Raw genomic sequence first — 25,003 nt, 5'->3', positions numbered from 1 at the left:
GTTTGTTGCCTATGCTGTCTTTTCCTGGAGACTCTTCCTTCCTATTCCCACTTCCATCTCCTCTACTCCCTTTCACCTGGTTAATTCTTTCTTCATCCTATGAAACTGATCCAGTGTCACCATATCCAGAAAGTCACACCCTAGGAATTATATATAGCTACATATAGCATGGTTTGATATTTCTGTACAGTTCTAAAATCCTACAAATATATTTATTCTAACCACTTTGTATTATAATTGTTCCTATGAGTCTTTCTCCCAGCCCTGGACTATAAAGCAGCTGAAATACTATGGTTTCTGTGGTATTTCTATAATATATGAAAACAATAGGCAAAATATACTAGGATTACCATTTTAAAAATCTGAGACATAGTTTCTATTCTCCTATCTTCTCTTTTTGGTATTAAACATTATTTCTTTTTTTTTGAAACATTATTTCTTTTTAAAAATATTTATTTTGGGGGCAATGCAAGTGGGGAAGGGGCACAGAGAGGGGAACAGAGGATCGAAACTTTGTGCTGACAGTCTGACAGCAGTGAGCATGACGTGGGGCTGCAACTCATGAAATGTGAGATCATGACCTGAGCCAAAGTTGGACACTCAACCAACTGAGCCATCAAGGTGCCCCTGAAACATTATTTCTTTAGTCAGTTTGCGTAGAATGTGGGTTTCAGATTTTTCAGCTCTTGTGTCCTCCACAAGTAGTATATTTTGTTGAGATTGCTCCTAAAGATGCTTTTGTTACATTAGCCAATTCTCTTGCCACCTGGGATGTGGTTGGTTTTGGCCAGAGCACCTTCCCTCACTTAAAGCCATCAGTTACTCTCTTAGTACTGTCACCTTATTTCATTTAAATTAAGCCTATTTCCCTCTTATATTTTTTTCCTTTTACCTTTGGGATTATTTTTCTTAACAAAAAAGAAAGAAACAAATGAATCAGGGAGTGCACTTTGTCTTCTGTTATATTGAGCCATCTACCTGAGGTAACAGAACTCATTTCATTATTCTTTCTCCAAACAAAGGCCTTTGTATTTTCTTTACCATTTTGCCAAAAGCCTCAGCTCATTGAGTGTTTAGCTTTCCTTACACTATTTTTATGTTTCTGCCACTTAAAAATTTCTTTTTTGTGTGTGTGGCGGGGGGTAGACGTCTGGGTGGCTCAGTTGGTTAAGCTTCCGACTTTGGCTCAGGTCATGATCTCACTGTTTGTGAGTTACAGCCCCTTGTCAGGCTATGTGCTGACTGCTCAGAGCCTGTAGCCTGCTTCAGATTCTGTATCTGTACCTGCTCTCTCTCTCTTCCCCTCCCCCTGCTCATGTTCTGTCTCTCTATCAAAAAATAAACATAATTTTTTTTTTAATTTCTTTTTCCCCCCACCCAAATGTGGGAAAACTTCCTGGGGATTGCAAAGCACAATAAAACAATTGTATGAAAAGAGAAAACAAAAATAACCAGTCAAAACAAAGTTATTGTAGCTGGAAGTACTTAAAATTGGTAATTTGTATTTTTTTTAAAGTTGCATAGCTTTAAAAAAAGTTGCAAGATAATTCATTACTGACAAACTGTTTAGCAGTTTCATTTAAGAGGAAACAATATATTTAATAAGTTGCAATTTAGTAGATAACCTTAGATTTAATTAATTATAATGTAATTATATCACTTGATTTACTCTTTGGACTGCATTGTGATATTGTTAAATATGTGATTTTAAAAATTAACGTTTTAACTTTCTTATGTAGAAGTGTATTTTCCACTCATGGGGGAAAAAAATAAAAACTTGCGATTATGGTCTACACTCAGAGAATGTGTTACTGCTTGGTTACATTTATTGGGTTCACATGTAAGACATTAAGGTATAAGAAGTAAATTATGTGGTCTTCAATTTAAGAAGAGGTGTGCAGAAACCTGATGTTGGGGAAATAAAACAGACTCCGAACTAAAAAACAAATCAAAACCTAAGAAGTTGCACAGCTTTAGGGAACTTAATAACAAATGAAATTTTAAATCAGTTAATATTGGCATCTGAATACAAAATGTTTATCAATATTACCTTTGTAGATGACTATCAAGGGATGTGCAGAATTTTCTAAATCCCCATGTGTACTTTGTATACATATTACTCTGTTCTGTATGTTTGTCCATCTCTCTATTGCTGAATCTTAGAGACCTCAGATTTCCGGCTGAGTATGCCTTCATTTTTGTTTTTGTTTTTCTAGTAACGGATCTTCATATCCTTTCACTTTTTCAAGCATCTTCAAAAGACAACAAAATCTATAAAAAAGAAATCTGATGTTTAATCTAAAGGTTGCCCAGGGCAAGATCTGTTTATCTCAAACCATTGGTGCAGCCTTTAAGATCTACAAACAAGACCCTTATGTATAGATAAGGCAATCACGCTATAATATCACCCTGCTGCAATTCTTCAGGGCATATTGCACATTGCTCAGCATCTTTACTCAGTACATTGTTAGAGTACCAGTTCGTTATAAAAGGATATGTCAGGAACAGCTGGATGGAAGAACTGCATAGGGCAAGGTATGTGGGAAGGGAATCAGGGTTTCCATGCTGAGTGTGCCACTCTCTCTAGTGGCCACGTGTTCACCAACCCAGAAGCTCCTGATTTATTTTTTTATGTAGGCCTCCTTTCATCTTTTCTCCTTTTTTGTTAAAGTCTAACTTTACCAGGACTTGTATTTATTCATATTAGCATCTTTATGCTTAAACTCTTTCCTTCTTTTTTGGAATAATTTGTGATTTTTACAGTGTGTAATTTTTGCCAACATTTACTTCTTACACACTCTTCCCTTTAAGAATCTCTGGGTAGGGGTGCCTCGGTGGCTGAGTCGGTTGAGTGTTTGAGTGTCCCACTTCAGCTCAGGTCATGATCTCATTCATGGTTCATGAGTTTGAGCCCCACATCAGTTTACTGCTGTCATTGCAGAGCCTGCTTTGGATCCTCTGCCCCCCTCTCTCTCTGCCCCTCCTCCCGCCCAAACTTTCTCTCTCTCAAAAATGAATCAACATTTATATATTCAAGTCCCTGTTAAAAAAACTAGTCCTCTGTCTTTGCTTGAGGAATATACAGAGACCTCTGACTTATAAGACAACAGGTACCCTGCTCAGGAACTTTCCTTACTTTCCATCCTGGACCCCAGACCAGTAGCTGCAGTTAAATCATACTCTACCTGGCCAAGAAAATTCTGGACCTGTTAAGGATGGAAAGGGACACCTCAAAGGAGCTAAATGACCAAGCCAATAGGTACCATCCGTAGCTGAAAGACGGCATAAGGAACTAAATTCTGAGTGTCCTAGATCAAGGGGCAGGGGTAGATAGCAGAACATTGGATAGCATGATATGAATCCCTGACATCCCATGATATGATACGCTGACAAGAATCTGGAAAGGCAGTGCTAACACTCTACTAGGATGGCTCTTAGAAACTCAGAGAAAGTAATGGCCCACATTAAGTGGCAGGAATGGCAGGACTACTGTGGGATATGGTGGATGAAGGGATGATCAAAAGACTCAAAGAAGTAACTATGCTAGACTAGATATTCAATGCTAAGGCCGGAAAACTCAGCAGTTATGTTCCATGGGAAGGCTCAGAGGATACTCTGTTTCCTAAAGTAATACGGAATGTGACAGAGGCACCAGCATCACTGAATAAAACTGAGACTAGGGTGAAGTGAATGAGGTACTTGCCTCACGTGCAAAATTTAAGAGAGTACCAAAAAGTCCAGTAACCGATATAAATAAATAATCCTCTAATACATTTTTAAAAATCAAAATTAACGCAGGGGCACCTGGGTGGCTCAGTTGGTTAAGCAATTGACTTAAGCTCAGGTCATGATCTCGTGGTTTTTGAGTTCAAGCCCTGCATTGGGCTTTGTGCTGTCAGCACAGAGCCTGCTTCGATCCTCTGTCCCCCTCCCTTTTTGCCCCTCCCCTGCTCATTCTCTCTGTCTCTCTCTCAAAAATATTTAAAATATATTATTAAATAATATAAAAATATTAAAATTAAAAAATATTAAAAATCAAAATGCAGAAAAATCCATATGAACAAGATACCAAATCTTAAAGACAGGATCAATATTTCTGATTTTCTCGTTTTCCCCAGACTCAATATGGCCCAGCAAAGCACTGTTAGTTATGGTGGCTGTTCTTTACAGGCCTCTGGAGATAGTGGCAGATAAAGTTACAGAGCTGAGTTCCATGATAGCAATGGGGATGATAGGATCCCCAAATAGAGGCCACCTGGTGAGGTTTAACTATCAGAAGGAAGGTGGGCAGAATTATGATTAGCACAAGGTTAGAATGGCTGCCTGGAGGGTCCTGACCTGCAGAATGATATTTAGATGGTTGATTCAGTAGGATTTCCTTAGAGGCAAATTGATGGGCAGTGTACAGAAGTATTGTTCAATTTATTACAACCAAGAGAAATCAAGGATGGATGTTTAGGAGGTTGAAGGCAGCTATTCCAGTTAGGAAAGAAAGAAAAAAAAAAGTGGTCCTTTCCTTTAGTTTTCAGACCTGAGCTAGTTTTTAAACTTAGAACGGTTTGATTTCAGACCATGTGATTGAAAGTGAAACTAGGTCCTCAGGAAGGACCATGTAACACCATAGTATGTGTTAATGAATCCCCTAGTACTTCTCCAAAGGTACCTATCATTTGCTCTCAAAACTATACATTGGGAAAAGTGGAATAAGCAAATATTTTGAAGGCTGTAGGCAAAATGTCCAAGTTGACATTGATACCCAAAGTGTCATAGTGGCCTCTCTTAGAATGGTGGTATATAGGGTCATAAATGTCCTGGCCCAGGTCTGGCTCACAGTGCCAAGTGTCATTTCCCAAGTTGCCAAAAGTATAATTGTGATGAGCATAATTAGAAGTTGGCCAAACTCTCATATAGGTTCCAGAGCCTATGGGATAAGAACATAGCAGGGAAGGATACTGAATAGCTCCCCCCACAGCCTGCCAAGATAGGAAATAAAAAACATTATTATATCCTAGGAAATATGGCAGAGATTAGTGCCTTAAAGACCTAAAGCATGCAAGGATGGTGGTCCACATTATATTTACAGTGACGTCAGACCCTTACAAAGGCTACACAGATCCTGAGGATGACAGTGAATTATCACATTCAACCAGGTAGTAGCCTCAATTGCAGTTGCTGTGCCAGATGTGGTTTCTAGAGCGGATTAAGAGATTAACATGACCTCAAGTACATGGTAGGCAAGTATTGATCTGATGAAAGAGTTGTTTTCCATCCTTAACAGTAAGGAGTATTTAAACAATATGCATTCTCTTGGGGTAGACAACAGTATACATTTTAAATTTTATCCCTGAATTATGTTAACTCCCCCCCTAATGCAGTCTGTCATAAGAACTATCATAATACAGTCTTAAGCAACATGGACATCTGGACATACAGTGAAACATTGGCCCACTATATTGATGGCATTATGTTAATCCTGTTAATAAGACTAGATGACCAGGAAGTGGTAAATACTTGGAGGCCTTGAAAGACATATATGCTCCAGAAGGTGGAAGATAAACCCAAAAAAAGGAAAGGGTCTGCTCCATTGGTGGTATTTTTAGGGCAGGATTTCTCAACTGTGGCACAACTGACATCCTAGGCCAGAAAATTTCTAGTTTCGGGGAGCATCTTGTGCAACATAGGATGTTGAGCAGTATCCCTGACCTCTAGATGCCAGTAATCTCTCCCTTTAAGTTGCTCTAGGTGTTACAGTCCAATTCAGGGAGATAGACACGGAAACAACGATAACACAAAGTAATTACTTAGAGATGTCTGTGGTATTTCAGGAATACGGCACAGAAATATCAAAGCATACAATCTATATCTCTATCCTAGGGTGAGGTTCCTGGCTGGGGTGGCACTGGGCCAGTCTTACCGGATGAGGACTTACCATGTGACAGAGAGTAGAGGATATGGGGGTGGGAATAGGAAGGAGGATCCTCTAGGAAGAGGATAGAGTTGTGACAACCAAAATGTCTCTAGACATTGCCAAGTATCCCTGGAAGACAAAATCACTTCTATCTGAGAACCACTGTTTTAGGTACATAGTGGCCTGGGGCATGCCTGGATATCCCCTCCAAAGTAAAGGACAACTATTGCATCTTGTACCTCCTACCACTAAGAAGGAAGCACTATGCTTAATAAGTCTCTTTGAGTTCTGGGTGGCATCAAAAACTGTGGGCTTTGTACTGTAGCTATTGTTATTATTGCTATTGCCAACTTGTTGACTCTGGTACCTGCCGACTATACAATACCTGTCATTGACCCAAGGGCCATAGTCTGCCCAAAATTCCTAACCCTCCTTCACAAATCCTATTTCTCTGGTCCTCATATACCACCTTCCTCTCCTCCTACCAATTTCTTAGTTTAGTTAGTGACAACAGTCATCCTAAGGCGAATCATTAGTGACAATGTTTTCTGCTCTTATGTACATCTATCATGAAGAATCCAGTAGCAAAAACTATGTGGCTGCTGTCTCTGTATTAGCTAACAGAGGCAGTATAGAGCAGGAAAGTTTGGAAGATATTTTCATTCAACATTCATTCATTCATTCATTCATTCATTCATTCAACAATGTAATACTGCCAGGCATCTGTGGTACCATCTCATCTCATGCCATTCTTTACTCCCTCCCCCTTACTTCACTCTGGACACAAACCCCAAGCTCATTCCGACCTTGGCATATTTGCACTTACTATGTCTGGAATACTCTTCTCCCCAATCCTCATTCCATTATTTCATTTAAATATCTATTCAAATGTCATCCTCTCAGAGATCTTGCCTTTTCTGTTCATCCTATTCTTCCTTAAAAACATTTTTTTGTTGTTGTTATTAAGTAATCTCTATGCCCAGTGTGGGGCTCAGACTTATGACCCTGAGATCAAGAGTAGCATGTTCCACTGACTGAGCCAGCTAGGTGCCCCCATCCTATCCTCCATCCTGCCCACTCTCCCTTAATACTGCTTTTTCTTCATAGTGTTTGGCAGTACCTGAAATTATACAAACACACACACACACACACACACACACACACACACACACACACAGTTTTTAATCTCTGTCCCTCAAATAATGTAAGCTCCATGAGGACAGTGTCTTGTTCAACATTGTATTCCCAGCATCTAAAATAATCTCTGGTAATTATATTACTGGGTATTTACCCAAAGAATATGAAAACACCAATTCTAAAAGATATATGCATCCCTATGTTCATTGCAGCATTATTTACAATAGCCAAGATATGGAAGCAACCCAAATGCCCATCCCTTATCAATAGATGAATGGATAAAGAAGATATGGTGCATATATACAATGGAATATTACTGAGCCATAAAAAGAATGAAATATTGCCATTTTCAACATGGATAGATGTAAAGGGTATAATGCTAAATGAAATAAATCAGAGAAAGACAAATACCGTATGAGCTCATTCATATATGTAATTTAAGAAACCAACAAAGAAAAAAGAGACAAAAAAACAGACTCTTAAATATAGAGAACAAACTGGCTACCAGAGGGAAGGTGGGTGGGTGATGGGTGAAATAGGTGAAGGGGATTAAGAGTACAGTTATGGTGATGAGCACTGAGTAACGTATAGATTGTTGAATCACTGTATTGTGCACCTAAGACTAATATAACACTGTATGTTAATTATACTGGAATAAAAAAAAAGGAACAAGTGATAGCTACACACAAGTTATAGAAGACTATAACTAGGATGATTCCATTTACATAAAAGTTAAAAAAAACAAGTATACTTGATTACATACATATGTAGTAAAAGTATAAAGAAGTACAAGGGAATAACTAACACAAAATTCAAAACATGGATTTTCAAGTATGACTGGTGGAGCTATAATTGATGCAAGGAACACTGGAGTCAACACACAAGAGACTGATAATATTCTTGAGTAATAGCAGCTGCATGGGAAATTGTACATACTCTTTGTGGATACAATGTGCTCCGTAATTAAAAATGAAATGAAATTAAATGAAAATAAAATGAAATAAAATAATGGCTGGTATAGACTAGGTCCTCATTAAATATTTATTGATAGGTCCTCAATAAATATTTTTTGAACGAATGAATGGTAAAATTTACCTTTGGCATTTATATCAATCAGGTTTTAACTGGAGAGACACCAGTAGGGGATACATATTAAGAGATTTACTGCAGGGAATTGGGTTTATGCAACTGTGGACACTGGCTAAGCAAGTCCAAAATCTGAAGGCAGACCATCAGTAAGGGCAGTCTGGAACTTTCTAGCAGAGGCTGAAGTTGCTATCCACAGGTAGATTTTCTTCTGCATCAGGGAAACCTAAGTTCTGCTGTTAAGGCTTTTCAACTGATTGAATTAGATCTACCCAGCTTATCTAAGACAGTCTCCTTAAAGTCAATTATTGTGGACTTTCAGCATATCTATAAAAGCTTTCATAGCAAATAAATTGGTATTTATTTGAATAATTAGGGACTGTAGCTTAGCCAAATTCACATATTAGAAGACATCACAGCATTCCAGGCACCTAATGCTTCTGTGCCACAATCCCTTAGCTGTTTGGGACACCTCCTCAGACTTGATTTATATGTGCTGTAACTAGATATTTCAGCATTATGAATCAAAAAGAGCTCTCAGTTGACCTTTAACTAGAAAAATAAACTAATTAATGAATTCACACTAAAAATACTGCTCTTCTATTCTAGTGAGGCTGGAAGGTAGAGAAATCTACCCTAGTTCAAGAAAATCAGTATTATTTAAAGAATGGGCCTTTAGAAGGTTGGAGCTGGAGATAGTTCTGGATTTAGGGTAGCTGTGGGGACTTGAGCAGCAGGAGTTTATGATCCCTCAGTCTTATGTCATTCAGGTGACATTTTCCTTTGATTCTTTCTGTTTCAATAGCAACCAGCAAGTTCCTTTCATACTTCCAGTTCAAATTTCCAAGAGAAGGAATCTTGGCCTAGCCAGTAACTTCTTTTTCTGTGGGTAGAATGTCCTGTATTCTAGGTCAGGTTCTAGGTAGCTGGCCAGGTACCTATCTCTTCCAGGAGAACAAGCCAGTGCTGTTTCCCTGAGCAGAGAATTTAGTCAGTTAAGTTGAAGCTAGACATGACAGGCACATTGACAGACATATTTAGAACATCGTCTCAAGGTTATCTTTTTTTTAACTGAGTAATGCGTTAAAATTTCAGAAATAAGACTTGGTAGTTTTGGGATTTTAGGCATAACTGAAAGGGAGAGAGAAGTTTTTGGATTTTTGGCTTGGAGTAGGTAGAGTCTGATATTCCTTTGATATAGGAGACTTCTAGGAAACACTGCACATCAAGATTGTGGGCCATTTATCCATGAAAGTCCTTCTTTTACCTCAGAAAAAATGGGCTGGATAAACTGTCAGTGGTTTTCCTATAGCATAGAACTTCAAGGCCTTTACAGTTTTATCCCAAAGGTAATTTGAGAAAATTACATCTAGCATTTAACATTCTGCAAAACTGTTACATCTTGTTTTTTTGTCCAGAAAAAATATGTATGCTTGTTGCTTTGCGGTATTTTTTTTGAGACTCAGAAAAGCCAGCCTCCAAGTGCTCCTGATAAGAAAAGGAATGAGGGTGCATGGCTGGCTCAATCAGTAAAGCATGCAACTCTTGATCTCAGGGTCTTAAGTTCAAGCCCCACATTGGGTATAGAGCTTACCTGAAAAGAAAAGGAATAGGGGCACCTGGATGGCTCGGTTGGTTGACTGACTTTGGCTCAGGTCATGATCTCACAGTTGTGGGTTCGAGCCCCATGTTCAGCTTTGTGCTGACAGCGAGGAGCCTGCTTTGGATTCTGTCTCCCTCTCCCTCTTTCCCCTACCCCATATGTATGTGCATGCGTGTGTGCTCTCTCTCTCAAAAATAAACATTAAAATTTTGTTTAAATACTTAGAAAAGGAATTGATTTTCCTTTTAATTGGATGTCATCACTGTCAGTTGTTTAGATTATAAAAGCTAGATCCCTTTTCTAACTTTTGGAAAAAAAAACTTCACCAGAAAAGGGCAGGAAATATATTTTAAGTGATATCTGAGTATTATGTATTAATATTGAAAACAGAAAGTAAAAAGTACTTATTGAAAAATCTCTGTTACTTATTGTCTCAATGTCCAAGTCATTGTTTTATTAAAGAGTAATTAGTCCTTAGAAGAAGACTAAAAGAAGGGAATCTCCCTTGATACTTTGGCAAATTTTCTCATGTCTCACTATCCTATATATGCCTTTGCCCTACAAAAGTAACTGAATACCGGGGCGCCTGGGTGGCTCAGTCAGTTGAGCATCCAACTTAGGCTCAGGTCATGATCTCACGGTCTGTGAGTTCGAGCCCCGCGTCGGGTTCTGTGCTGACAGCTCAGAGCCTGGAGACTGCTTTGGATTCTGTCTCCCTCTCTCTCTGCCCCTCCCCCACTCATGCTCTGTCTCAGAGATAATAAACATTAAAAAAAAATTTTTTTTTAAAGTAACCGAATACCTAGGAACCTAGAGAAATACGCATATAATGCAAACTGGCCAGCAGGTGCAGCTTCTATCTTGGAAAGACAAAGGACATGTGATACCTACTTTGCAGATGCTTTTCATTTCTTTAACACATTTCTTGTGTGTGTTTATAAAAATAATGTGTTTTTGGCAGAATATCTGGAAAATACTAAAAATTATTTTTATAATTCATAATTTCATCATTCATAAACATCCACTATTAACACTATAGTGAATTTCCTTTGCATATATTTTTATGGGACAGTAATTTCCTTGTGTATACATATTCATCTTTTTTTATAAAGTAGAGCCAAGAAATGCAATGTTTTTGTGATTCTTTTTGTCAACATGGATGTTTTTTAGATTGTTGATTCTTGATGGATAATAACACCCTTCTGTAACTCCTTATTTCACATTCTTTTTGCCTTTCATTATTTAAAATTAAAAAAACCTTTTTTAAGTTTTATTTTTGAGAGAGACAGAGCATGAGCGGGAGAGGGGCAGAGAGAGAGAGGGAGACAGAATCTGAAGCAGACTCCAGGCTCTGAGCTATCAGCACAGAGCCCCATGCAGGGCTCTAACTCACGAACCACAAGATCACGACCTAAGCTGAAGTGGGACGCTTAACTGACTGAGCCATCCAGGCACCCCTCCTTTAATTATTTTAAAACATGTTATTTTGTATATATAAAAGTATAATCTATGTTTAGGTTATAAACCATGTAAGTAATATCTGTGGGCCCTCTACCAATCCAAGAACTAGAGTTTATTAATAATTTGTATAATAATCTACATGTTTTCTCTCATCCCCTTCTTCCCCCAACTATAACCTAAATTAAAACAATTAAAAATTGAAAATTTCATCTCATCAGATTGATTTTTTTCACTGATTTGTTACTGAAGTTTCTACTAAGTATTTGTGTTGTGAGTCTTATCACACAGCCAGGTAAACTGTTTTCTTTGTGAAGGCTCTAACCTTAATCCTTACCTGTTTTCTTAGGCTGCTTCCTGTACCAACTTCCCTTCTAAGTTATGTTCTTTTCATTTCTAAAGTCCAAGGCTTGCATTGACACTTCAAAGTTATGCTAGTGTAATCATGCATAGAAAAAGACAGCCATAGGGGTGGCTGGGTGGCTCAGTCGGTTAAGCGTCCGACTTTGGCTCAGGCCGTGATCTCACGGTTTGTGGGTTTGAGCCCTGCATCGGACTCTGTGCTGACAGCTTGGAGCCTGGAGCCTGCTTCGGATTCTGTGTTTCCTTCTCTCTCTGCCCCTCCCCAACTTGTGCTCTGTCTCTATCAAAAATGAATAAACATAAAAAAAAAAAAAAAGAAAAAAAAAAGAAAAAGACAGCCATAAAATTAACAACTCAGGCAACAACAGATGTTGGTGAGGATGTGGAGAAAGGGGAACCCTCTTACATTGTTCATGAGAATGCAAACTGGTACAGCCACTCTGGAAAACAGTATGGAAGTTCCTCAAAAAATTAAAAATAGAACTACCCTTTGACCAGCAATTGCACTACTAGGTGTTTTTCCAAAGGTTATAGGAGTGCTGATTTGAAGGGGCACATGCCCCCCAATGTTTATAGCAGCACTATCGACAATAGCCAAAGTATGGGAAAAGTCCAAATAGCCATTGACTGATGAATGAATAAAGAAGATATGGGACACACACACACACACACACACACACACACACACACAGGAATATTACTCGGCAATCAAAAAGAAGTCTTGCCATTTGCAACAATGTGGATGGAACTAGAGTGTATTATGCTAAGCGAAATAAGTCAGAGAAAGACAAATACATCATTTCATTTCACATATGTGAAATTTAAGATACAAAACAGAAGAACATAAGGGAATCAAAAATAATATAAAAAGAGGTCAACAAACTGTAAGAGACTCTTAAATACAGAGAACAAACTGAGGGTTGCTGGCAGGGTGTTGGGTGGGGGGATGGGCTAAAGGGATGAGGGGCATTAAGGAGGACACTTGTTGGGATGAGCACTGGGTGTTATATGTGATGAATTACTAAATTCTGTTCCTGAAATTATTATTATACTATATGTTAACTAACTTGGATTTAAATTAAGATAATCACCCTTTACACAAAGAGTGAAAAACCAATATAATACCAACAATAGAACCTTTATGAGCTGTCAAAAAAAGAAAAAGAAAAAGCCATATTCTGATCTTTTAAAAGTTCCTGATTTCAGAATGACATTTAGGATTAAGAGAGGCATTTCATCAGTGTTAATGCTGATGATCAGTGGTTTTCTAAGAACCTATAAAGTTAAAAGGCTTTTAGGGTGGCAAAGTTCCTGCTGTGTAATTTAGCAACTGTGTGACCTTGCACAATTTATATATACCCCCGCCCTAGTTTTTCTCTTATTTCTTAAATGGGATTAGCAACAACTTGTCTACTTTACTAGGTTGTTTGTAAGGTAAACAGTGCTTGGAAATACAATGTTGTAAATGAAACTCCTACCCAGATGGTAATTTTTTTTTTTTTGAAGGAAAATCTTGAATTTCAGCACGTAGGATGTGACTGCTTATAGGACTGTTTCTACAGCTAACCACTGCAACAGCTGAGAGATGCTAAGGAAAGCTTTTGTCTTGCACCAAGACACCTTCCGGTCTATTTGGAGAAAATAAATTGGAGGTCTGAGGTTTCTCCCAGCCATGAAATCCGTAGTGTTTCTTACTGTACACTGTTCTCGCGTAATCCACCTTCCTCCAGGGCAAACTTACTCCCTTAAAGACATTATGGGCCGCCAGACCACTTTCTCAGTCACCACGAAAACCGCCTCCGGCCCAACATTAGCTCCTCCCCCACCCCCACAATGCATCTCTCTGTTCCTTCTAGGTGGCTACTCTGTCACGTGTCACCCAACGGAGCGCGCTCCCGCTTGGCGCATGCGCAGAGAGTATCTCCCAGCTATTTTTCTCCGTGGCAGCGGCAGCGAGCGGAAGTGCTTGGGAGCGCCAGTTCCGTCTGTGTGTTCGAGTGGACAAAATGGCGAAGATCGCCAAGACTCACGAAGGTAAGCTGTCTTTCCCTACTTATGTGTCTTCTCTGCTGCCTAGCCAGCCAAGAGTCAGTTTTCCTAGGCTTTGTCTCGTCGTGTGGTTTCTTTTGTAGGGTGCCGAGCCCGCGCTTGGGGGCCTTGGTCGTCTTCTTCGCACAAGCGGCGCAGGCCACTGCCCCACGTAATGGCGTCCTACTTAAACACAGCCGGCAGGCGCTTTGTTCCGTGTTTGGGTCTTGCTCCTTCAGAGTTGCTTCGCTTTTCTGACCAGAAGGCCGCATTTAAACAGATCGCTAAGGAGTAGTCCAGGGCAAGGGATCGGGGAAACGGGCGTGAAAGCAAAAAGTCTCCCTCGCCTCTCAGAACTATTGGCCGTTTGTGCAAATGAGTCTGGAGAGCACTGAAATACGGCAGCCGCTTTTTGGGCGGCCCCCAAATCGAATTTAACCTAACCATTACTCTTAACTTTGGCTAATTTGTGTGTCTTCAGGCGTCAAAGATACTTTGGGTTTTTTGTACGAAGTGATTTGGGAATATTTGTGGTATATTGGTCTTTTTCTTTGGAGACTGGATGATTGGTGGAAGCGGGAAAGGCACATTTATATTAATGGCCAAAGCTTTCGAGGTAGGTGATCATTTTATGAAAGATGGAGAATATAAAGCTAGGAAAATGTTGAGAATAGGCTGGAGTCCTTCAGGGAATATCCAGAAATGGCAGGTAATAGGGTCACTTCAGAAAAGATGAGGCGTGGGAATTTGGGACTGCATTCCTTGGTTTCTAACGTGAAATCTGAAGTGTTTATCAAACACGAGGCCTTCCAAGAGAATCGGTTATTTCACTCGTCGTTTCCAAGTGCCTGGCTCAGTATAGTGGAGTAACCAAGACTAAGGCCGTCAAAAGTTTTACAGTCTGGTAGGGAAACAGATGTGTGTACGTTTTCATCCTTTTATTGAATGCTTAAATAGAAATACAAGCGACATGTTCTGGGATCCTGGGTAACGGAGTGATTAATTTATGCTTAGGACTGTTTCATAGAGGAGGTGACGTGTCCCTGGTGTAAAAAAGTGCGTTTTAAATTAGGGGAGGACATTTGAGTCTGAGAGACATCTTGTAAGGAGGCAGGGAGTCATGAAAGTTTGTTTGAGTAGTGGACTGTGGCAGGGAAAGAGTTCAAGGAGGGAAAAATGTCCATGGATCTGGAAAGGTTGGTTGGGACCAGAACGTGAATGACATCAAATAGTTGTTACCCACCAGAACCGAAGTCCAGCTTTCTGCAACTTTTAAAACATGCTAATCAATTGGCAATGACTTTAAATATTCCTCTTATTGATGGTAGGTATTTAGGATTTATACACTGTTTTAACTCAGAAGGGTTTTTAGGCACTTTTTCTTTAAACTAACTCAGACATACTTTTTGCAAAATAATTAGAAAATGTAAAGATGGTGCTATTCTTGTTCCTTCAGGAGTAGGTTGTTCATTTGGGGCATTTTGTGGCTTTGTTTTTTGGTATCCTTATCATAAGATACTTTTAGACAGGAAAATGAAAATTCTGATCAGTTTTCCTGCATTGTTTGAAACCCAGTTAAAAGCTTTGATCTGCAGAAGATTGAAATTCATTGGCCAAATTTTTGTCATTTTATTTGGGACTGTACTGTGAATATGAAATAACTGATGCTGTAAAGAAAGTATAGGAGTGTTCAGGTAACATGAGAGCACTGTGTACAAGACATTTTCCATCACTGTATGACACTGAAGATGATAAATGTTTACTGGAAATACAATATTTACATAGTTTCTTACTCCCTTATGACATTTACCTTGACAACCGTAGTTCTTTATCGTGCATCTCTTTTCCCTTGATAAGTCATCTCTGATAATCTGGAGCAGAATTCTTGGTGGGGCTTTTGTTTTTGTTTTCATTTTGATGCTACTATAGCACTTTATAAATATTAGAATATTGGGTTAAGATTTTTTTCTTCTACTTTGAGATTGTTGTGTACAGGAAATGTACCTTCGTGTCCCCGTATCTAATGCCTAATGGGTACTGAATATTAACATTTATTGAGAGATTATGCTGGAAATATTAAAAGTTTCACAGAATGCGGTTACTTAAACTGACCTTTGATTGAGTAGGTTTGGATGCATCTGTTTGGCTGAGGTAGGTGGGAAGACTTAGTAACATATTAGAAATTTTCTGGGCTGAAAGGAAAAAATGTCAGGTAAGCACCAAATTCAAGAAGGCTTTAAACGCTGATCTAGGTTTGACGTGGCTTTCCAGTGACTGCAGTAGTGCCTCCTCCTTCTCCCAGGTAACAAGTTACTTCTGCACTTCAGGGAAGTCATTGGTTGCAGTGTGAGGAATGACAGTAAGAGCAGCAATTCTAGGCTAGTGAAGTAGTTGTCTGAAGAACTTGACTTTGAGCCTGAGTGGGGTAACTTTTAAAAATGTGCAGAGTACTTGTTTTAGAATTGTCCATCATCATGTTGGTTTTTTAAATACATACTCTAATCTTTTTATCCCTGAATGTTGCTGGTAAAAGCCTTACTTTGTTGTACTTTATAATTTATTTATTGTTTATTAAAAAAGATTTTTTTTAATGTTTATTTTTGAGAGAGGCAGAGTGTGAGCAGGGGAGGGGCAGAGATGGAGACACAGAATTTGAAGCAGGCTCCAGGTTCATAGTGGTCAGCAAAGAGCCCAACGCAGGGCTCGAACCTATGAACTGTGAGATCATGACCGGAACCGAAGTGGGACTCTTAACTGACTGAGCCACCCAGGTGCCCCTGTAATTTATTTTTAAAGTAATGGCTGCATCAGTTTTTTTACTTGAATTTGGTGAGTTAAATAAAATTGTATTCTTTTTTCTTTTTAAAGTTTATTTTGAGGGGCGCCTGGGTGGCTCAGTCGGTTAAGCGGCCGACTTCGGCTCAGGTCATGATCTCGCAGTCCGTGAGTTCAAGCCCCACGTTGGGCTCTGTGCTGACAGCTCAGAGCCTGGAGCCTGTTTCACATTCTGTGTCTCCCTCTCTCTGACCCTCCCCTGTTCATGCTCTGTCTCTCCCTGTCTCAAAAATATATAAAACGTTAAAAAAAATTTAAAAAAAAAGTTTATTTTGAGAGATAGCTTGATCAGGGGAGGGACAGAGAGAGAGAGACTCTCAAGCAGGCTCCCGTACTGCTTGCGCAGAGCCCAGCATTGGGCTTGAACTCATGAACCACAAAATCATTACCTGAACTGAAATCAAGCGGTGGACGCTTAACCGACTGAGCCACCCAGGCTCAGTGGTACTGTATTCGAGCTGAAGTAGGTTCTTTCCTGTGTGGTTCTTTTCACACAGCTATTAGCTCCCATCATTGAGCCAAACTGGTAACTTTTTTTTTTTCTTGCTGTGGTATTCCTTTTGAATATTTCTATTAGGGTCAGCCCTTAACATCCTTTTTAAGCAACCTGATTGTTTTTTATCGTGGTGGCTTGCATTTTCTATAAAAAGAGCTGGACTTGTTCAAATCAATAAAATCTTTTGGACCTTCCTGCATGTTGTGTCAAGGGTATACAGTTAATTAATGTGCATAATGTTGCTATCCAGCAGTTCCTATATTAACTTTGGCAAACAAACACAATCTGTTCTCTCAGAAAAGGGAAAGTAGATTATCCTAAAATCTCACATATTGGCTTGTTTTGTCACTGTCCCTTAAGTGGATTTTTGGGGGACATCTCAGAGGTGAGTTTTTCCCCCCCTAAATTTTTGTATTCAGAATGTCCAGAATGGTCATCTTACTTTTCATTTACTGAGATTTTTATTTTTCTGTGTTCAGAATAGTTTTGGTTTTGTAGACTTCCAGTATGAATGTTGCTAGTAAAAATAAAAATGAAAACAAATTGCTTAAAGACTTTGAAAAAGATTTTTTTCTTGTATAATCATTTAAGAGTTAATATAAGTAATGCTAATTAGGAATTAGTCATTTAGGAATTGATGTCTCTAGTGTTCAGTAAAATAATTTGTCACTGTAATGCGTTTTCTTGTTTGGGGTTTGTTTAAGGAAAAGACTGAAAGCTGTGATACAAAATATACTTGGTGTTTTCTGGATCTCTTTTAGAGGCGTCACATGTGATAAATCCTTGCTCACTACTTGTCTCTGCTTTTTGGGAGAATAGGTAACATTTATGGACCAGACTAATGTGTCAGTAACATCCAAAGGCTGTATGTCTGTAACATAATGAACAGTGACTAGAATATTGCAAATCATCCAAATTAAAAATGAGGAATAAAAAGACACATCTGGGGCACCTGTGTGGCTTAGTTGGTTAAGCATCCAACTCTTGATTTCTGCTTAGGTCATGATCTCACAGCTTGTGAGATCAAGCCCCATGTCAGGCTCTCCACTGACAGCACAGATTCACTCTTTCTCCCTATCTCTATGCCCTAGCCCCCACCTCCCGATAAATAAATAACTATTAAAAAAAAAAAAAAAAGACACTGCAAGCAGTAGAAAGTGCTGTGTGCCAGATTTAGCAATAATCTGGGGCATGGAAAAAAGGCATAGAAGGGGAAACCAGTAGAGAGAATTGGTGGGGAGCAGTTAAACAGTTGTATCAGATGTGACCAGTGGTGGTTTATCTCCGAGTTTGATATTTAGGTCTTAGTTTAGATTATAAACAGTAGGCTAGATAATTAGGGTTTAGGTTAGATTATAAACAGTGGGCTAGATGTTGACTCTTTTAAAACCCCTAGGGGGCGCCTGGGTGGCTCAGTCGGTTAAGCGTCTTGACTTCGGCTCAGGTCGCGATCTCGCGGTCCGTGAGTTCGAGCCCCGCGTCGGGCTCTGGGCTGATGGCTCAGAGCCTGGAGCCTGCTTCCGATTCTGTGTCTCCCTCTCTCTCTCTGCCCCTCCCCCGTTCATGCTCTGTCTCTCTCTGTCTCAAAAATAATAAACATTAAAAATTTTTTTTTTAAAAAAATAAAAAGACCCCTAGTTCTGCATTACTCCTTGAACCATAGTCAAAGTCAACTCCCAGATAAAACATTTGATGTGTTTATGTCAAAAATGTTTGCAATTTTAACATCACTTTTTTTCTGATTATAACAGTAATGTGATTTTTAAGAAAATGCAAAGTGGAAATCAATTTTAAATGAATTGAGGGGCGCCTGGGTGGTTCAGTCGGTTAAGCATCCGACTTTGGATCAGGTCATGATCTCACGGTCCGTGAGTTTTAGCCCCACATCGGGCTCTGTGCTGACAGCTCAGAGCCTGGAGCCAGTTTCAGATTCTGTGTCTCCCTCTCTCTCTCTGCCCCTCCCCTGTTCATGCTCTGTCTCTTTCTGTCTCAAAAATAAATAAACGTTAAAAAAAATAATAATAAAAAAAATGAATTGAGATACCAAGTGAGCTGGCTCACAAATTTATTCATTAATACACAGTTAATTTATATCTATCTTTTAGGGAAGGATTTGTTCGTTGATAGTTGAAAGCCTGCTTAAGATCCAGAAATCCCCTCCAAAAAGAGGGGAGTTTCACTTGAATAATATTTATTTTCTGTAGATCATTGGAACAAATTTATTTTTGAAATGTATGTTTATATCTTAACATTTGTTAAGATTTTACATTATCATCAGCAAAATAAATAAAGCCAGAAAAGAAAAGAAATGACAAGGTGGAGAAGAGTTGGACTTTTAAGGTTGAACATATTACATAGAAAAGCTAAAAAAAAACAAAAAAAAATCTGTTTACATCTAGCAAAGGATTCCATTTCAATGAAGAGAGAGTTTTTATTTTTCTGTTTCATGGGATCACAAGCCTTGGTTTCAAGGGGCTAGCAGAAAGAAGAACCAAAAATGAGGAAAAAGAAAAACTTCAGAAAAACACACTTAAAATTTTTAAACTTTTTATTGAACACTGCAAACATATACAGAAATAGAACAATGAAACGAATCCACATGTTGCACCCATCACCTAGCTTCAACAGTTACAAACATGAGTCCACTTTTGTTTAACCTGTATTCTGGTCTCTACCACCCTTCCCATTATTTTGAGGCAAATCCCAGACGTATTATTTTATCCATACATTTTTCAGTGTGTGTCTCTAAAATGTAAGGACTTTGGGGGCGCCTGGGTGGTTGAGCTCCTGACTCTTGATTTCAGTTCAGGTCAGGATGTCACGGTTTGGTTTGTGGGATTGAGCACTGCCCAGCCCCGCCCCCCCCCCCCTCACTTTGCACTGACAGCTTGGAGCCTGCCTGAGATTCTCTCTCCTGCTCTCTGCCCCTCCCCCACTCACACATGCTGTCTCATTCTCAAAATAAACTAAAAAAAAATAAAATTTAACAACTTTATTTTTAATGCTTATTTATTTTTTTGAGAGTGTGCAAATGAGCGTGTGTGCCTGAGTGCTGGCAGCATACAGCCCGACTTGTGGGGAGGGGGCCCAATCCCATGAACAGTGAGATCATGACCCGAGCCAAAATCAAAAGTCTGATGCTCGCCTGACTGAGCCACCCAGGCACCCTTAAAATGTAAAGACTTTAAAAAAAAATACCATTTTTGCACCTAAAATTAATATAACAAAATATATTTTTGTTTTATTTATTGCCTTATAAAACTTTTTTTTACAGTTTAAGTTCCGAATAAATCCCATACAGGGATTAGTCTTAAATCTTTATGTTCCTCCTCCATGTTTCTTTTTCCTTGCAATTTATTTGTTGCAGCGCCCTTTGTAGTTTCCCATAGTCTGCAGGGAAAAGGAAAGAGGGCAGTGAAAACACCCATGACTGCCTCTAAGACTCTCCTCACTGCTGCTGCAGTTAAGATGTCGGGAGGCCCACAAGTAAGGGAGGTGCCAAGAAAATTATTGGATTTAGGAATGAACACAGTTCTGAAATCATACTTCAGGGTTAGGTTGGACTAGCCATGGCAAGGAAATCTTAGAAAGGATTTGTAAAATCAGGTGCCTCTCCCACTATAATTCTAATGGCAATGAATGTACTCTCACAATTTTTCTAACAGGTTTACCTTCTACCTGAAGTAGTTTTGCATGAGTCCCTGTGATATTTGTATCTTAAAATGGGAACACCAGCTTAAGAAAAACCTCATTCTCAACTATTTACCCTCAGGGCTCCTCATTTAGTGAGGCTCTTTACAGACTGTGGTGTACAAGTCTAATGCTTAACTAGTACTTTGTTTTCTTGTCTAATAAGACTTTTTAGTTTTTTATAAACCACTATCAGAGTATGCCATCTATGGATTGAAGGACAATCCATAACTTCAGTTTTAGGATTCCAAATATGCTCTCATGATGGGGAATTCCTGCTTTGTTTTTAAGTTTTCAGCACCAGTAACGAAGATTTGTACTGTATATGGTCCCCCTCCTCTCACTTCTTCAGAGATTTTACTGAAATAGGAGAATGGTTGGGTGGGGAACAGAAGTGAAGCTTTAATCTGGAAAATCAGATAATTTAGGAACCCACACTAGATACATCTGCCTCCTGATAACCTCCCCCTTTTTAACACCATTAAACTGGAATTAGCTTTTCTTCATTTTACTTGTTCTGTTAATTTCCTCCATTTCATCTCTCAAAATGATTCTTTCTCTGTTATACAGAATAGTTCAGTTCTCTTCTGTGCTCAAACTTGTGTAAGTAAATCCACCAAAAGGACTTTGTAAATTTCTTTTATTTATTTTTTGAGAGAGAGGGAGAGATCACGAGCACGCAAGCCAGGGAGGGGCAGAGAGAGGGAGAGGGAAATCATAAGCAGGCTGCACTGTCAGCGCAGAGACATAGGCTTGAGCTCATGAACTGTGAAATTACGATCTGAGCCCAAACCAAGAGTCAGATGCTTAACCACCTGAACCACCCAGACACCTCTGTAAGTTTCTTTTAAACACATACTGTTTTAAGACCTAGCAGACTAGATATTTATCTGTAAAGAGTAGGTATTTACCCAAGTGCTATTAAATCCTGTATTAACATAAAAACCTGTATGTGAATGTTCTGTAGCAGCCTTATTTGTAATCTTTACAGACTGCAAGCAACCTGAATGCTGTAGTACATAGGAATACTACTTGATAATGAGAAATATTGATTAACATATCTTGAAGACTGGAGTATTTAAGGGTTCAGATGGATTAGAGTGCCAGCTCTTGGCAGTTGTATGTGTGCCCATGAGGAGCTCCTAGTCTCTTGTCCAGTGACTAGCAGACCATATCCATTTTTCTTCATCTTCACATCTGAATGTCTCAACTACAGGGAGTCTGAATTGGAAAGGAATTAAATGAAGTAGGGCGAGATTAGCATAAACATTTCCTCCTTTCTCTGCTTCAAGTCTTTTATTTAACATTTTGGCCCTCTGGTTATTCTTTTTTGTATGCTGCCTCATTTTTTTTAATCCCATTGTTGCTAACAAATCTTAGCATTTGTTGTCAGAAATGATCTATTTACCTACGTTTAGTCAATTAAAGTACAGGAATATCTGCATGCCAGTAGCTACAATTTTGTGTGCGACAACTTTGAAAATAAGAGACGATTTTGTCTTTCCCAGAGGTGCAAAATGTTTATAAAATTTTGGAAAAATTTTTAATGACTTCTGATTGAAAGTTACCTTTTAATTATGAAATAGTGTAACATTACAGAAAAGTACAGGAAAAATAATGAATATTGCTCAGATTTACCAGTTCTCAATATTTTGCCATATTTGTGCCATAGATTTTATTTATTTTGTAAACAAAATATCATACTCATAATAACTCGATTATACATTTTATAAATGTTTATAAGTGAAATGATACATTTGTTTGCTTATAAATATTGAGTGTGTTCTATTTTATATTTTGGCACATAGTTTACTAAATAATTACTGAGTTTTAATTCTGTCATTTATTTGCATAACTGCTGAATGTTGGGGAATCTGTTGTCTTAATTTTGTGGATGTGATGCTTATGTAAATGTGCTGCAGTTTACAATGCATAAATAAAACTTACAAGGTATATAGATTTTTTATCTGTAATTTCAAGCAGATATAGTACCTGGTTTGCATATACAACTTGTAGAAGTTTACTAATGAACTCCCTTCAGAATTAATTAACTACAGAGAGCTGCCTAGCCCCTAGGTGATTTTGTTACCACATTTTACTTAATAGGAATCCAGTCATAAAATACATAGAGTTTATACAAACACAAATTCAATATTTTGAGTATTTTTGTAATTAGAAAACTCTGTTGCTTATCCTTAAGTACATAAAATCAGTGGGTAAGATTGAATAGATGAAAGTAGTTCCTGAATAAATGTATTATCCAAATAGTGTACTAGCTGCTGTAAACTTCTAGAAGAATCCTTTCAAAGGAAAATAAAACCGTAACGTATAATGTGTGTGTGTGAAGGGGGGGGAGGGTAAGCTGCCCAATATGTATGCTGTGATGTGGTTTTTATGAAACAGCACCTCTTTATTGCTTTTTTGTTGTGTATGAGCTAGAAAAAAGTATAACATGTCCCAAATTGGAAATTTTAAAGTAAAGGTAGGCTGGAGCTGGAAGTCGAGGGCCATGTACAAGTTTCCTGGAGTGTTTGTTACTGATATAGAAACGTGGGCTCTCTCTCTCTCTCTCTCTCTCTCCCTTTTTTTCTTTTAAAGAAAAATGGAAGTATAAAATTGGGTTTATTCACAAAATATATATTGATGAAGAAACCTGGGCTCTGAAGTTGGTGGTTCCAACTTAATGGGTCTGAGGCATGGGAGTCAGTCCTTGTAACAGGTGCCCCAGGTGACTTTAATGTAGGTTGTTAGTGGACTACACTGATGCTGTAGAGGGGAGATTGCAGATTATTTGGCTGGCCTGATTCACCATTGTGTGTCCTGTCTGGATCCTGATGGCAGTAGCATTTGTGGTCCATGAAAAGAACTTGTTTACTTAAAGGTGATCCATGCATCTAGCGGTTTAAAAAAAAATATTTTTTTTTAATGTTCTTCTCAAACGTTTAAGAAATGGAAATTTTTGGAAAGAAAAAAGAAAAGGCTTAATCTCTAGTCACCCTTTAGCCAGTCTTTTTATCCACTGAGGTTTCTTCTGTGCTCCAGGACAAAAAGTTTCAGGGGTGAGTGAGGGGAGCAAATGTGGATTTAAGACTTCTAAAAAATATATACTACTTCAAATAGAAACAGAAGTAGATTAGTAAAATAATAGTAAAATAAACCACCCAGCTCACATGACAGTGTTTCTATTTGTGATTACTCATGGTGGGGGCCTCTGGCCACCTGGGCTGCTGTAATGGTTTTGAGGGGAGAGAGGCAGGAAAAAGTAGCAACTGTGGAGATGATAGTGCTGTGGATACACCAGAAGAATTTTGAGATGTGGTTACAAACTGGAGCTGCTAAGTTCAGTGGTAAACCCTGTTCCATTATTTTGAGTTTCTGAGACTTGGTCCCACAGTTACATGGCCCAGCTGTACTTTGGACTAGATCATGTTATTATATTTTCTGCTTTAAACCATACCCTTCTTGAACAGTGGATGTTTTTCTCCCTTTGCTGAGGGTGTGGAGTTGGGCATTTGAATCTTTTTCTTTTGGTCTTTGCAAACTAGTAAATGAGCTTTTTTAAAGTGCCTGGTGTCAAAGGGTTTTGATTCAGTTGAAGGTATAATAAGCCTGCAAAAATTGAAACATCTATTTGTTAAGCCACAAAAGAAACCAGTAGCTGTAAAAAGTTTTGTTTCTTAAAACACCTGGGTATTCAGATTATTACAATGAAACATTAGTTTGGAATTTAAAGTTAGCTGGTATTAGGAAAGACCAGGAAAAAGTTTGGAAGGCTAGTCTATTTAAAAGAGACTGCCTTGCCAGGTTCTTGATGGAATCATGGACCAAAGAAGAGAACATCTAGAAAGGTTGTTACTAGTATGATGATTTCTTGAGCCTGTTAATACTATTTTGATTATATAGGAGAATGTCTTAGACCTGTAAATACATGCTGAAATAGTAGGGGTTTTAAATGGTGTACAAAAGTCATGTACATATATAATATTTGCTATATCTCATATATATGTAAACACTTGATGAAAATAGGTGAATACTATGTAGATGTTCATTGTATGTTTTAATTTTTTTTTTAGTCTTGAAAAATGTCAAAATTAAAAATAGGGAAGTTTGGGAATCGGTTGAGAACTTCATTCATCAAATGTCCATCTTCTAAATGTCAGACCAATGGATAGAAAGAACACAGTGCCTGGAGGGTGAGATGTGGCAAGAGTTAATTCATTGGTGGAGTGCTTAAGTGTTTCATGTTCATTATCTCATTTAATCCTTAAAAAAAAAACTTGTAACTTAAAAAAAAAGTTGTAGGAAACTGAGACACAGAGGTGAAATAACATTAATTAGTAGAGAAAGCCTTTATTTGAAGGCAGACATTTTGGTTCCAGAGCTCAGACTCTTAATCATA

At 38.5% G+C, this 25,003-nt stretch overlaps 1 protein-coding gene across 6 annotated transcripts in view; it reads left to right on the top strand.

Moving 5' to 3' along the window:
- Nucleotides 1-25,003, top strand: part of SF3B1 (splicing factor 3b subunit 1) — a 57,862-nt gene that overhangs the window by 6,171 nt on the left and 26,688 nt on the right. For 5 of the 6 annotated variants that reach the window (XM_045034219.1, XM_045034222.1, XM_045034221.1 and 2 more), the window contains exon 1: nt 24,743-24,797. In XM_045034219.1, coding sequence (XP_044890154.1) covers nt 24,758-24,797 — 40 coding nt within the window. In that variant the 5' untranslated portion in view covers nt 24,743-24,757. Of the gene's footprint in view, nt 1-13,411; nt 13,590-24,742; nt 24,798-25,003 lie in introns of those variants that run through there. The other variant, XM_003990992.5, reaches the window with a different exon arrangement.

This window comes from Felis catus, chromosome C1 (genome assembly GCF_018350175.1).
Source record: "Felis catus isolate Fca126 chromosome C1, F.catus_Fca126_mat1.0, whole genome shotgun sequence".
NCBI lineage: Eukaryota > Metazoa > Chordata > Mammalia > Carnivora > Felidae > Felis > Felis catus.
The sequence above is the reverse complement of the archived record's forward strand: the minus strand, read 5'-3'. Positions and strand labels throughout refer to the sequence as shown.